At 43.5% G+C, this 14,198-nt stretch overlaps 2 protein-coding genes and 1 pseudogene across 6 annotated transcripts in view; 2 read left to right on the top strand and 1 right to left on the bottom strand.

Moving 5' to 3' along the window:
* The window catches only part of TMEM63C (transmembrane protein 63C), a 452,188-nt gene that overhangs the window by 416,804 nt on the left and 21,186 nt on the right, over nt 1-14,198 (top strand). The gene's annotated exons all lie outside the window — the stretch shown is intronic.
* Nucleotides 1-14,198, bottom strand: part of SPTLC2 (serine palmitoyltransferase long chain base subunit 2) — a 120,536-nt gene that overhangs the window by 91,928 nt on the left and 14,410 nt on the right. For 3 of the 4 annotated variants that reach the window (XR_014242465.1, XM_082384711.1, XM_082384710.1), the window contains exon 2: nt 3,028-3,222. Coding sequence is in view for 3 of the 4 variants with exons in the window: in XM_082384711.1 (XP_082240837.1) it covers nt 3,028-3,222 (195 nt within the window). In the remaining variant the exon portion in view is untranslated. Of the gene's footprint in view, nt 1-3,027; nt 3,223-7,098; nt 7,164-14,198 lie in introns of those variants that run through there. The other variant, XM_082384712.1, reaches the window with a different exon arrangement.
* Nucleotides 6,924-14,144, top strand: LOC309626876 (protein transport protein Sec24C pseudogene; annotated as a pseudogene). Its single transcript has 2 exons — nt 6,924-6,964; nt 9,189-14,144. The product of its transcript is annotated as a protein transport protein Sec24C pseudogene (transcript).

The raw sequence follows: 14,198 nt of genomic DNA, 5'->3' as shown, positions 1-14,198 counted from the left end.
GGTCTTCGTTACTGCATGCTGTCTTTTCTCTAGTTGCGGTGAGCGGGGCTACTCTTCGTTGCAGAGCATGGGCTCTAGGCACGTGGGCTTCAGTAGCTGTGGCACATAGGCTCAGCAGTTGTGGCCCGCGGGCTCCAGAGCGCAGGCTCAGTAGTTGTGGTGCACGGGCTTAGTTGCTCCACAGCATGTAGGATCTTCCCAGACCAGGGATTAAACCCGTGTTCCCTGCATTGGCAGGCGGATTCTTCTTCTTCTTTTTTTTTTAAAAAATAGATCTTTATTGGAGTATAATTGTTTCACAACACTGTGCTAGCCTTTGTTGCACAACAAAGCGAATCAGCCACGTGCATACACACATCCCCTCCCTCTTGAGCCTCCCTTCCATTCCCCCTATCCCACACCTCTAGGTCATCGCAAGGCACCACGCCGATCTCCCTGTGCTATGCTTCTGCTTTCCACCAGCCAACTATTTTACATTCGGTAGTGTGTATAAGTCGATGCTACTCTCACTGCACCCCAGCTTCGCCCTCCCACCCCATGTCCTCAAGTCCATTTTCTATGTCTACGTCTTTATTCCTGCCCTGCAACTAGGTTCATCAGTACATTTATTTTTATATATATTCCATATGTATGTGTTAGCATACAGTATTTGTTTTTCTCTTTCTGACTTACTTCACTCTGTATGACAGACTCTTGGTCTATCCACCTCACTACAAATAACTCAATTTCGTTTCTTTTTATGGCTGAGTAATATTCCATTGTATATATGTGCCACATCTTTACCCATTCATCTGGCAGGTGGATTCTTAACCACTGTGCCACCAGGGAAGACCCCTCCAATTCTTTTACACAAAGTTAAGTATACACAGGCAGCCCCAATACTTGAACAGTCAATTTACCCTCTGGAGACATGAAAAAGTTCCAAAGATAATGTCCTCATTCACAAAATAATTCAGGTGCATCCCCACCGGTTCACTCATTTGTTCATCACACTCTGAGACAGCACCAGCTGTGCAAACTCTCCAGTCACTCCCCTGCTCAAAAATGCCCAGGACTCCTCATTGCCTACCAAACATTCAAAACACATTTCTCATACATTCACTTTCCAGGTTCTCCCAAACATTCCTCATGCCTTTGCGTACACTTCTATCCCCTCAGCAGGAACGCTGTCTACACCACAGTCAGCACTCCCCCCACCCCCATCTCTACATGTCAATTATTAGGTCTCTACAGTGTTTAGACACTATGAGAGGTCCCTGTACATAAAGGCTGTCTAGTTTGAATATGTGAATAAAACTTTAGCCCCCATCAGTCACAACCACCATCACCTCAGTCTAGCAGGAAGATACTGGTTTGTACACAAGTCATTGTAATACTGTACAACACAATAAGTACATAGTAAGCTAATAACCTATAGTAAGTAGGCCATACCTAAGGGATGTAAAAAATCAACATATTGTGGATGCACCCTACCAGAAAATCTATTTGGGATGTACAGGGGTAGAAAAAAGTGAATCAAAGAAATTTAATTTGTTTTCAATGATGAAAATTAGTTTCGCCTACTGGACCGAGTTCTGAATGCAGGGCTTTGCTTGCATTAGATATCCAAAAAATACCTTTTTTTTTTTTTAATACAGCAGGTTCTTATTAGTTATCCAAAAAATACCTTCTTAATTGAAATGAACTTGTAGGCATTTCAGGGCAACGAGAAAGAGGGCCAACTTGTGGTACCAGGGCTGGGAAGGGTGCAGAATGGTTGAGATGAGAGAAGAATGCCTGGATCCTCAGTTCTCCCAGTTTCAGGATCCTCAGTCCCTATGCTGATTGGTTTTGGCTTCCTAGTAGCTGATGAGGTCCTTTCCTTTCCCATGTTTCTTGGTGCTTTCTCCCCCTTCCCATGTCTCCGTCATCCATTCCCAGTGTTTACTGGCTCCCCTCTCAGTGTTGATGTTAATGCCACCACATCTGCCTCTCTCCTCTAATGTCCCATGAAAGTGAGATGTATGATAGACAAAAAATTTCTAACTTCTGAATCCCTTCTCTAATCTAGTGCATTCCCTGGGCTAGAGGACAACCTTCTCCATACATCACATGCCAAGAACAAACAAGTTTGTTTTTCATAAAATCAGGCATTTTTCACTCTAATTCTATTTATTTTCTTAATGAAAAAAAAACTTTATTATGGGATAAAGAAAATCTTTTATCATTTTAAATAATAAAATTTAAAACATTAAAAAAAATGCCCATAAAGAAATATTTTGGTTTGGGAAAGAACATAGTGTTCCTCAGTTCAAGACAAATTAGGTTGTTTTATTTTCTTTAATTTTATTGGAGTACAGTTGACTTTCAACTATTTTTTTTAAGAGTAGACAATACATGTATACTGTACAAAACTCTAGAGGCACAAAGGAGTATGCCGAGAAAAGTGAAGTGAGGTGAATGCCATCCTCCTCCCCAGAGACAATCATTATCATCTGTTTACCATTACTAAAACAAGATGGTTTTCCACAGAAAAGAGAGTAGCTCAGCCAAATTCTGCTTCAGGGCTTGATTTCTGGGGAGAAGAGGTGATCTGTGAACTAGACATGTATGTGTAATGTGCCTATGAGAAAACACAACATGAGTTCTAAAGAACACAATCTTTCCAGAAGACTGTAGACACAACTTGGGATACACAGTATTGTATTGTGAACAGAAAGGACATGGCTTCTGGCTCTTCACATACCTGTGTCCACATACCAGCTCTGACATTAGGCATCTTGGGAAATGTTACTTAACCTGTGAACTTTAGCTTTCTTGTCCATAAAATAAGAATAGATTCTTGTGATGATTAAATTAAAACATGTTAAATGCTTTGATTTCTCCATGCCTTTACCCTTGTTTTTAGCTTCCCTTGTGGAATGTTTTCATTTAACTGCATCTAGAATATTTTTTATTTTAATGTATATCCAAATATCTAAAGAAAAAAATGAGTGAAAACAGCAAGATCAGAGGCTTCCATTTACAGAATCAAAGACTAACAATTACCTTTTGTTCTTCTCTTTCTGTTGCATGGTGACACTTTTCAATTCTCCAATGCCTTAAGAAATCTCGAAGATATCCAAAGAGAGTGAGGACACCATACCCCACGTAAGTAAGCACAGCGACCAGCATTGGTGTCTCTTCAAAACCTTCATTAAATGGTCTTTTATATAGTCCTCCATTTTGTGTAACATGATGTATCTACAAGGGAGGTTAAAAATGTTTCTTTCAGTCATGGTAAGAAAAAGAGTGCTACTTAAAATCTGAGTCCTTACAGATTTGCATACATTCAGAATTCTCTAAGCAATTGTCAAACCCCACCCCCACCCCCAACCAAACATCTGCTAAGTTCTAAACGGGGCATAATTTTTTTCTGTGGAAATAAGTTTTAAGTTATACATACTTCAGATGAACAGCAAAGAAAAACAAGGGGAGATGGACTGTGTAGGAACAATGCTTAACACTGATTTCTATCACTTGATCTTATGAAAGAGATCCTAAAGTGATATGGTTAGAGAATGCATAATTTTCTTTGTCCTAATGAAGAAAATAAAAAATATAAATCAACAAAGAGAAAGCCTAGCCTGAAAATAGTATATTAGCTTACAAATAATCAAAAGTAAATTCAGTTTTAGAATAAAATAAAATATTTGTAAATGTTTTACTGCTAAATATTCTTAAAGCCACCGAGCCATAGCATTTCAAATAATTATTAGCACTAGGCCTCTATGGAAACACATAGTTTATACTAGCCTTTGTTGTCAGTGGTAACACAAATAAATTATTCACAAAAATAAAATGCTTACATTAAGAGTGATCCAGCATTGTATAACGCAGGAAGAAAGTGAAATCCAACACAAGGGGAAAAACTGTTAGAGTGATCACTAACAGTCCTGAAATCATTCTGTCCTCCTTCATCTTGACCTAGTGACCTTTTCCAAACATTATAAGATTATCCCTAGTTTCCTCTTTAGGGATATCCAAATTTTAACATACAAACACCAAGGTACTGTACTTTGATCTCATAGCTGAAAGCTGTTTACTCTTTGGTCAATTTTAATGGAAATGTTGTTTTACAGAAAAATTCCACTAAAGTAGTTTGTGTGTCAACTTTAATCTTAACTCTGAAACAACTGATTGCTGTGAGGATGGTCAATCACAATTTACCAGGAACATATTTTCTATTGAGCACTGTACTAGAGTTAAGAAGAATTCCAAAGGAATAAAAGATTCTTTCTTGGCCTCTCAGGCAACCTGATCCAAGGGCTAAATATATTTTAGAATACCGTAGCCTGGGAATATTAGTTTGGGAAAGCTACTAGAATGCTACAAGTTAGAACAGTTTGGAAACAAATTACTGTATTTGACAAAGGAAAGACATGTGGATAGGCATGATACATGAAATCTGTTGGTAATGATTCAATTTGGTGGCCTAAAGAACCTCTGAAAACTATTTGTAAAACTGGCTTAGGTCTTCATCAATCTCTTCCCCAGTGGTGGAATTTTGTGTTAACATTTACTGCTTAAACTTTCATGCAGGAACAAAGTTGTAATGTGTTTAGAACAGAATAGCTAAAAATGAACCAATATCTGAAGATAGAAAATTGTTTAAAAATTAGTAATAACATGTAAGCAAGCTATTAAGCTGGAAAAAGCAAAATCAAGAGCACTTAAAACACAAGGAAAATAACATTCTGATTATCTTGTTTTTTAATAAATTTATTTATTTTATTTATTTATTTTTGGCTGCACTGGGTCTTCGCTGAGGTGTGTGGGCTTCACTTGTTGCCGAGCGCGGGCTCTAAGCATGCGGGCTTCAGTAGCTGTGGCACGTGGGCTCAGTAGTTGTGGCTCACGGGCTCTGGAGTGCAGGCTCAGTAGTTGTGCTGCGTGGGCTTAGCTGCTCTGTGGCATGTGGGATCTGCCCGGACCAGGGCTCGAACCCGTGTCCCCTGCATTGGCAGGCGGATTCTTAACCACTGCACCTCCAGAGAAGCCCCTGATTATCTTTTTAAAAAACTATATCTAAAAATATCTTGCCATAAGAACACACCAGTACCCAACTCACTGTAACTCTGAAATTGTTTACACTATTTTCTCTCAACTGAACATACTAGTAAAAAGTAAGGCAATTTTCAGAGCTCCTAAGTCTCTAACAAATGTGTAGCAGATTTATATGCCAGGAATGCTGTGGGTGGATCTCTTTAAAAAGAGATCCACCTTTATTTCAGACACACCCAAACCAGCAAGACCAAGTAAATTTATACAGTTGGTTGGACTGACTAGGAAGGAGAAAGTTAAATCATTAGTTTGCTTTTAAATATTGTGTGATTCTATCATAGCCTCATTTAATAAAATTAAATGCATTTTAAGGAAGTGAGATTCAACTATGAAGTAACTTTTACAATGTGGCCTCAAAGCACACTTCACTATGATCATTCACAGAGTCAGAATGGACAGACCAACTGACATGCAAACTTCTCATAGGTGAAAAAGTCTTAGAACTCAGAGAAAACAAAATTACTTGATCTTTAAGTGCAGATGCTGAATGCTATCTCTGACATGATTCAAATAAAAATAATGGTATTACCATCTTATACGTGTATAATATTCTGTAAGGGAAAGCACCAGGCTTATTTTGTTCACTGCACAACTAGCACTCAGGATAGTATTTATTAAGTGCTAACAAATAATAAGTACTCAATAATGTTTCCTTTTGGGAATTCCCTGGCAGTCCAGTGGTTAGACTCCGAGCTTTCACTGCCAATGGCGTGGGTTTGATCCCTGGTTGGGGAACTAAGATCCTGCAAGCCGTGTGGAGTGGCCAAAAAAAAAAAAAAAAAAAAAACAAAGGAAAAAGAATAATGTTTCCTTTTATTACTATTAGTATTACAGAAAGTGGCACCTTGTAGGAGCTCAACAAGTACTTGTAAATGAAAATACACATTATGCTCTTTGCTCTGTCATAGAAGGGGTTAACTTATGATGATTACACAATTAATATTAGAACATTTCTAGAAGCCATATCTGACACCTTCTAGTCTCAACTGGACTGGAGATCAAGATCACTCTAAACAAACACAGTCTACAAACCCTTACAGAATATTTCATATTCTGGATTCACCATGCAAGAGGGCTCTTAAGAGGCCTCTCAGTCACTCTAACTTGAGAATTACACTGTCGACAAGGCAATCAAGAAAAATATTAGCATATCACTCCCTCCAGGTCAAAAAATTTCACATTAAGCAGACAAGAGTGTGACACTCTGTATTATTATTCAAGGGAAGTTTAAGAACGCCAATGAATACCAAGACACATTTGCCTGAACAGTAATATTTTTTCCAGAAAATGAAGAAGGAAAAAAAAAAGGCAAAGACTAAGCACACACCATAAAACATGACTTTTAGGAGGGCCATGGGCAGAATGTTAGAGGCTGAGTGTTTGTGTCTCTGCCCCTATTCATATGTTAAAGCCCTAAACCCCCAGTGTGAAGGTATTTGAAGGTTGGGCCTTTGGGAGATACTTATGTTTAGGTCATGAGGGTGGGACCCTCTCGATGTGATTAGTGCTCTTAGAAAAAGAGAAGGCAGAGATCTCCACTGAGGAAAGGCCATGTGAGCATACTATGAGAAAGTGGCTGTCTACAAGCCAGGAAGAGGGTCCTCACAAAGAACTAAACCTGCCAGCACCTCTGATCTTGGACTTACCAGCCTCCAGAATCGTGAGAAATAAATATCTGTTTTTTAAGCCACCCCATCTATGATATTTTGTTAATAGCAGCCTGAACTAAGAGGTAAAGAGACATAATGCACATAACCTACTCTCAATTGGTTCAGGAAAAAATGTGTGTGTGTGTGTGTGTGTGTGTGTGTGTGTGTGTGTGTGGAGAGAGAGAGATGGAGATGGAGATGGAGATGATGGAGAATTTCTTCATGAACGATTTGTGAGCCAGTTGCAGTTATACTGTACCTTTATCTTTTAATACTTCAGTGCATATTTCTAAAAACAAAGACATTCTTTTACATAACTATAGAACAATTATCAAAATCAGGAAATGGCTAGAATACTAATACGTACTTTATTTAGATTCCGCTAATCATCCTAAGAGTGTCCTTTGTAGCAAAAGAAAGTCCTGGATAATGTATTGTATTCTCTCTTTAGTTTCAGAAAAGAAAAAAAAGGGGGTTTTCATTACACTGTAAAATGACTTAGAATAATCCTGAGCAGAGGTTTCGAGAATCCCATGAACGGACACAAAGTAACTATGCAATTCTGGGGAAGTAATTATTGGAAAACAGAAGCTTACATTTCTGACATAAATACAAAATCACATAAGCATGATTTTTTAAAGCAAATAAACACATTTCTGCTTAATGTGACAGCAGGATGACAGAACCTGCCTATCACAACAGAACCTGCCCACCTGGTAGATAGCTTGGGACATAATTTTAAAAATTAATGTCCAATATGAACCACCCATTATGCATCAGCAATCAAAGGATTGTTATATCTTTTCCTTTAAATGAACCCTATTCATTTCCAGTGATACGCTGTGTTGTTCCTTAAAATAAGTTCTGCTGAAATGGTTCTTTATTGAAATTTTACTGAAAATATACTAGCCTCTCACTACTGCCTACCACACATACTAGAGAAAATAGTTAGGAGCTTTACGCCCATCACACAAGCTGTGCCACACTCTGAACATATATTTCCAGAAGTGTCCTCTTTTTCTTGGCAGGCAAATTTTGAAAAGTAGGCAGTCCACATTTTTTCTTGCAATCAGGGTAAGTTCCCGAATTTTTGTGGGTAAGTATCTCATATGGAATGGACTAAGAAGTGCTTCCAAAGCCAGCTGTGAAACAAACCTAGATTTTGACATTACCATATTCCGGTTGAAAACTCAACAGTGCGGCCCTCCAAGTCTATACGCACTGCAGGATTTCAGTCAGCGTCATCCTGTGCACTCTGGGCAGTGATGTTCTGCACAGGAGTTGTTATTTTCACGTGCCACTCACATCTCTGTAGCACTTTCCTATCTCTGGATAAGCATCAAGGTGTGACAGACAGATGTAATAGGAGTTCTGCGTACCAGTGCAGCTCTGCCACGAATTCCGCATCTTCTTCTGAGCTCTGTTCCACCTCTAACATGTTCTAGGCCTGTAACACCGTGCCCTCCACTCTGGCTTTGTAGTGGACACGAACTGGAAAGGCAACCCAGTTCGCATCAGTCTCCCTTCTCTGGGAATACTCCCTTATACCAGGGGTGGGTCCCTGGTGGTCACATCTGTGCAATATGACCGATTTCCTGGGTCATAACTGACTGGCACAGCGGTAGGCACCTATGCCAAAATGAACCCAACAACGCTCTCTCGTGGGGATTTAAAATTTCAGTGGGGAAGGAGTCTGAAGGACACTGGACTGCCAACGTCCTGGAGAAAAGGTCCATAAACTCCTGTTGCCAAGGTGTCAAGCGCTGTGTTATTTCCTGCCATTTTACCTTTTCTGAGTTGTTCATCAATTCCTCCCTACTTTTTCCTTTTCTTTCGTTGTATACCTATCATCCTTGCAACAAATCACCTTTTTGTTTAGCTAGAGTCAGTTGCTATCAACTGAAAGAAATATAACAGATACATTCTCTATGTTAAAATTCTTAGAACTTGTTTTCTGCACTTACTCAACAGGTTTTTATATGTTGGCATAGCCTGCAAACTTTTACGTCTTTAGCAAATTTAAAAAAATGGCTTCCCACTTTGTCAATTTTGTGCATTTGGAATATTGCTGACTATCTTATCTTGGATAAGGGATACCTGGTTCAAAATCGTAAGTACTTACTTCCCTATATTAAGGGACATCAGATTCTAATTGCCTGCTATAACTAACCTCTTCCCAGGTTCTCAACAATACACATGAAGATAGAGCCAAAAGAGAAAAAAAGTCAGAACTAGTACTTTTTTTAAAAAGGGCAATAAAAGGCCACAAATCAAAATTCAGACAGTATCTGTCTGCTAAGTTCATCTAACTACAGAGAACATGCTCATAACCGTTAAACAAAACTAACTTTTCACAGTAGAAAAATCACAAACTAAAGGGCAAGTAATAGATTATTTAATACAAGATTTTAAGGGAACTGGAAGTGGAGCCTGGGAGTCTTGACGTTAGGAATGAAGTCGAACCTGGATCTGGAGCCGGGTGAAACCAAGTCAGTCAGCCCCACCTGTGCTGCCATTTGGGGAGCCTCAGCCTGTCCACCCAGGGTGTCATCAATATGGCTGTGGTGGGCAACCAGAACCCACAGCCCCACCCCCTGTGGAGCCTCCAATGGCCCAGTACCAGGCCATGGGCAAACCCCTCCCCCAGGTGTTTCAAGAGTCCCACCTTCTTCAGGGGCACCTCCAACCTCAGCAGCACAGGGCCCTTGTGGCCAGACAGCATATGGCCAGTTTGGCCAAGGAGACCTACAGAATGGGCCAAGCTCCACTGTTCAGGTGCAGAGGCTCCCTGGGTCTCAGCCATTTGGGTTAGTCCCATTGGCTCCCGTGGTCAGCCAGCCAGCTGTGCTTCAGCCCTACAGCCCTCCCCTAACAAGTACACAGGTGACTGCTCAGCTGGCCAGAATGCAGATCAGTGGTGCTGTGGCCCCAGGGCCTCCCGCTCCGGGTCTAGGCTATGGTCCACCAACATCACTTGCCTCAGCCTCAGGAAGTTTCCCTAACACCAGTCTGTATGGCTCCTACCCTCAGGGCCAGGCTCCTCCCCTTAGCCAGGCCCAGGGTCATCCCGGGGCCCAGCCTTCCCAGCAATCTGTCCCACCACAGGCCTCCAGCTTCACACCCACAGCTTCAGGGGGTCCTTGAATGCCTTTGATGACTGGTCCACTCCTGCCTGGACAGAGTTTTGGGGGGCCCCCAGGGAGCGAGCCCAACCATGTGTCCTCACCTCCTCAAGCTCTGCCCCCTGGCACCCAAATGACTGGGCTCCCAGGACCACCACCACCTACGCACTCCTCCCAGCAGCCAGGCTACCAGCTGCAACAAATGTTTCCTTTGGACCAGCCCAGGGCCCTCAGCCCAATTATGGAAGTCCCTACCCAGGAGCAGACACTTTGGGCAGCCAGCCTGGGACACCTCAACTATTGCCTCCTAAGCGCCTATACCCTGATGCCATCCCAAACCTTATTCGGGTTATTGAGGATGACAGGAACAACCAGGGTTCAGAGCCACTGGTTACTGGTGTATGGGGCCAGGTGCCACCCTTAGTCAACACCAACTTCCTGGTGAAAGACCAAGGGAATGCAAGTCCCCAATATATCTGATGCACATCCTATAATATCCCTTGCACATGTGACATGTCTAGCAGGCTCAGGAGCCCCTGGCAGCTGTCATCAAGCTGCTGGCAAGCCTGCCCCCAGAGGAGACTTCACCATATATCGTTGACCACAGGGAACCTGGCCCTTTGCGCTGCAATCGCTGCAAAGCATACATGTGCCCCTTCATGCAGTTCATTGAGGGAGGGAGGCGTTTCCAGTGCTGCTTTTGCAGCTGTATCAATGATGCTCCCCCCCAGTATTTTCAACATCCGGATCATACTGGCAAATGTGTGGACGCTTATGACCGTCCTGAGCTATCCCTGGGCTCTTATGAATTCTTGGCCACTGTAGATTACTGCAAGAACAGTAAGTTCCCCAGCCCTCCTGCCTTATCTTCATGACTGATGTCTCCTACAGTGGCGTCAGGAGTGGTCTTGTTAGGCTCCTCTGTGAGGAGCTCAAGTCACTGTTAGACTTTCTGCCTAGGGAGGGCAGGGCAGAAAAGTCAGCAATCCACGTTGGCTTTGTCACCTATAGTAAGGTGCTCTGCTTCTACAATGTGAAGAGCTCATTGGCCCAGCCACAGATGATGGTTGTATCTGATGTGGGTGACATGTCTGTGCCACTGCTGGATGGCTTCCTGGTCAACGTCAATGAGTCTGGGGCAGTCATCACCAGCTTACTGGATCAGATTCCAGAAACATTTGCAGACACAAGGGAGACGGAGACAGTATTTGCTCCTGTTATCCAGGCTGGCGTGGAGGCTCTGAAGCCTGCTGAGTGTGCAGGGAAGCTATTTCTGTTCCACACCTCCCTGCCCATCGCAGAGGTCCCAGGGAAACTGAAGAACAGAGACGACAGGAAGTTGATCAACACAGACAAGGAGGAGGCTCTATTACAGCCTCAGACAGGTGCCTATCAGACACTGGCCAATGAGTGTGTGGCCCAAGGCTGCTGTGTAGACCTCTTCCTCTTCCCCAACCAGTATGTGGAAGTGGCCATGCTCTCTGTCATACCCCAGCTAAGTGGTGGCTCTGTCTATAAATATGCTTGCTTTCAGGTGGAGAATGACCAGGAATGGTTCCTTAGTGACCTGGGTCAGAATGTACAGGTCATTGGCTTTGATGCTGTAAAGAGGGTCCTGACAAGCACTGGTATCCGTGCTGTAGATTTCTTTGGGGCTTTCTACCTGAGCAACACAAAAGATGTGGAGCTGGTTGGGCTGGATGGGGACAAGACGGTGACTGTGGAGTTAAGCATGACGATCGGCTCAATGAAGACAGTGGAGCCCTCCTGCAGTGTGCCCTGCTCTACACCAGCTGCGCAGGGCAGTGATGGCTCCGCATCCACAACCTGGCCCTCACCTGCTGCATCCAGCTGGCTGATCTGTACTGAAACTGAGACTGACGTGCTCATCAACTACATGGCCAAGTTTGCATACCAGGGGCTCCTGAACAGCCCTGTGAAAATTATTCGTGACACTCTCGTCACTCAGTGTGCCCAGATCTTGGCCTGTTACAGAAAGAACTGTGCCAGCCCCTGCTCTGTGGGATAGTTGATCCTTCTTGAGTGCCTGAAGCTACACCCAGTTTACCTGAACTCTTTGTTGAAGAGTGACGTCCTGCAGCCTGGAGCTGAAGTCACTACTGATGACCGCGCCTATGTCCGACAGCTAGTTACCTCCACGGACATGGCTGAGACCAACGCCTTCTTCTATCCTCAGCTCCTACCATTAACCAAGTCTCCCCATTGAGAATACCACTGAACCACAGGCAGTTCGGGCATCTGAAGAGCATCTAAACAAAGGGGATATATATTGGGTTGGCCAAAAAGTTCGTTTGTTTTTCATAACATCTTATGGAAAAACCTGAACAAACTTTCTGGCCAACCCAATATTTGCTGGAGAATGGGCTCAACCTCTTCCTCTGTGTGGGAACAAGTGTCCAGCAGGGTGTCGTCCAGAGCCTCTTCGGCGTCTCCTCCTTCAGTCAGATCACCACTGGCTGGAGTGTTCTGCCAGTTCTGGATAATCTGCTGTCCAAGAAGGTGTGAGGCCTCACTGATAGTTTGAGGGCACAGAGATGACGGTACCTGAAGCTTATCTTGGTGAAATAAGAGGACAAGCTGGAGATGCTGTTCAAACACTTCCCGGGGGAAGACAAGAGCCTGAGCGGGGAAGCATCCAATGTGGACCCTGTCTGTCATATGCACAAGGAGATTTGGCAGTTACCAAGCTACAGCAAGTCGGTAAACAGCATAGGGTCCAGGCCAGCTTCCAGAAAGTACCCTAGGACAGCAGAGAAATTGGGACAGTTCCATATCTTATAAGTTATGTAAGCTGACCTCAGTCTCTTTGGGGCAAGGGGGAGGTATAAGGAGACACCTTTTTTCTGGGCTCAAGTATCCTACCACTCTGTCACGTCCTGCTGTTGGAAGGTGCCCCTATCCCCTCACTTTACTCTCCTTTTCCTACTAATCCTGTCGTAATGAATGTAGTTTCTCAGTTCACTGTATATGATTTGGTGTTGGAGGATTTGGAGCCACCCAGACCCTCGCAATATTGTGTCCCTTTGGACCAGCCTCCAAGAAGAGAAGGGCAGGCGGGAAGGAGCAGGGATCCCAGGGGGAGGGGCTGCTAATTCATCTCAGTGTAATCAACAACTTCCTCTATTAGGGATAAACATACATACAGGTGCACAAGAGTCGGGTATAGACTGCACACAGTAGAGAGAAAAGGGGTCAGTCTTCTAGGGGCTGGAAGTCAATAGCCAACTCAAAAGTCACTAAGGGTGGCTGACTAGCTTTCTCGCTCTGCTTCCACTGTTCTCTCTCTCCTGCAATGATTGGTGATCGCTTGGTGGACAGAGGAACATTATCAGAGATGAATGAGCTTGGGAACAGAGTTGTAAAGTGTATTAAGACCTGGGAGAGGTATCAGCCTCCTTTCCAGCTGGAGAGGCCCCAACACTGGATGGTTCTGTAAGGAGCCTGGTCATCAACTTGCAGTACCTCACAGAGCCAGCCCACATCCCACTCTGAGCTCCTGCTGGAAACATTGCTCTCCAAGCTGGGGGTTGCTGGGGAGAGAGGCAGAGGTGGCTAGTCTCTCCTGCCAGGCCACCACTCAGGCTTTCGTACTGACAGAGTGGCTGACAGTTATCTCCCAACCTGACCTGGCTGCGGCAGGACAAGGGCTAGGCTCGATGGTGGCCAGGCTTGCCTGCTCCCAGCCTGGGATACCCCTGCTCTGGACCTCTCATTTCTCTTCATTAGTTTATTTTTCAATGCACCTTTAATTTGCAAAGAAATAAAACTAAGATGTAGGGAATTCCCTGGCGGTCCAGTGGTTGGGACTCCACGCTTTCACTGCCGTGGGCCCGGGTTCAATCCCTGGTGGGGGAACTAAGATCCTGGAAGCCATACAAAGCAGCCAAAAAAATAAAATAAAATGTAAAAAAAAAAATTTTAAGAAAATTGACTGTTTAGGAAAAAAAAAACAAACCCTAGTTAGAGCTTTTCCTCGTATCATACTGTGGAAGAGAGAGCTAACTCGCCCCTTGTATATATTCTCTGTAAGTTCCCGTTAGTAACAGGTTCTCTCAGTTTTAGCTGGGTGCAAGGCTACCCAGCCACAGTCCACATTCCCAATCTCTCTTGCAGCAAAAGGTAACCGTGTGAGGAATTTGGGCCAATAGGCAGTGAATAGAAATGATGAGTACCAGGGCTGGATTACATCCTTTAAAACAGCAATTGCTTTCTCTCACTTCTCTTTCCTTCTGCCTGTGGCCTAGAACATAGATGTGGTTGAAGATGCTCACTGAAGACAACATCCTCAAAGACTGCAAGACAACAAAGAAGATACCTCATCACC

Source organism: Balaenoptera borealis (genome assembly GCF_965194805.1).
Source record: "Balaenoptera borealis genome assembly, chromosome: 3".
NCBI classification, from domain to species: Eukaryota; Metazoa; Chordata; class Mammalia; order Artiodactyla; family Balaenopteridae; genus Balaenoptera; species Balaenoptera borealis.
The sequence above is the reverse complement of the archived record's forward strand: the minus strand, read 5'-3'. Positions and strand labels throughout refer to the sequence as shown.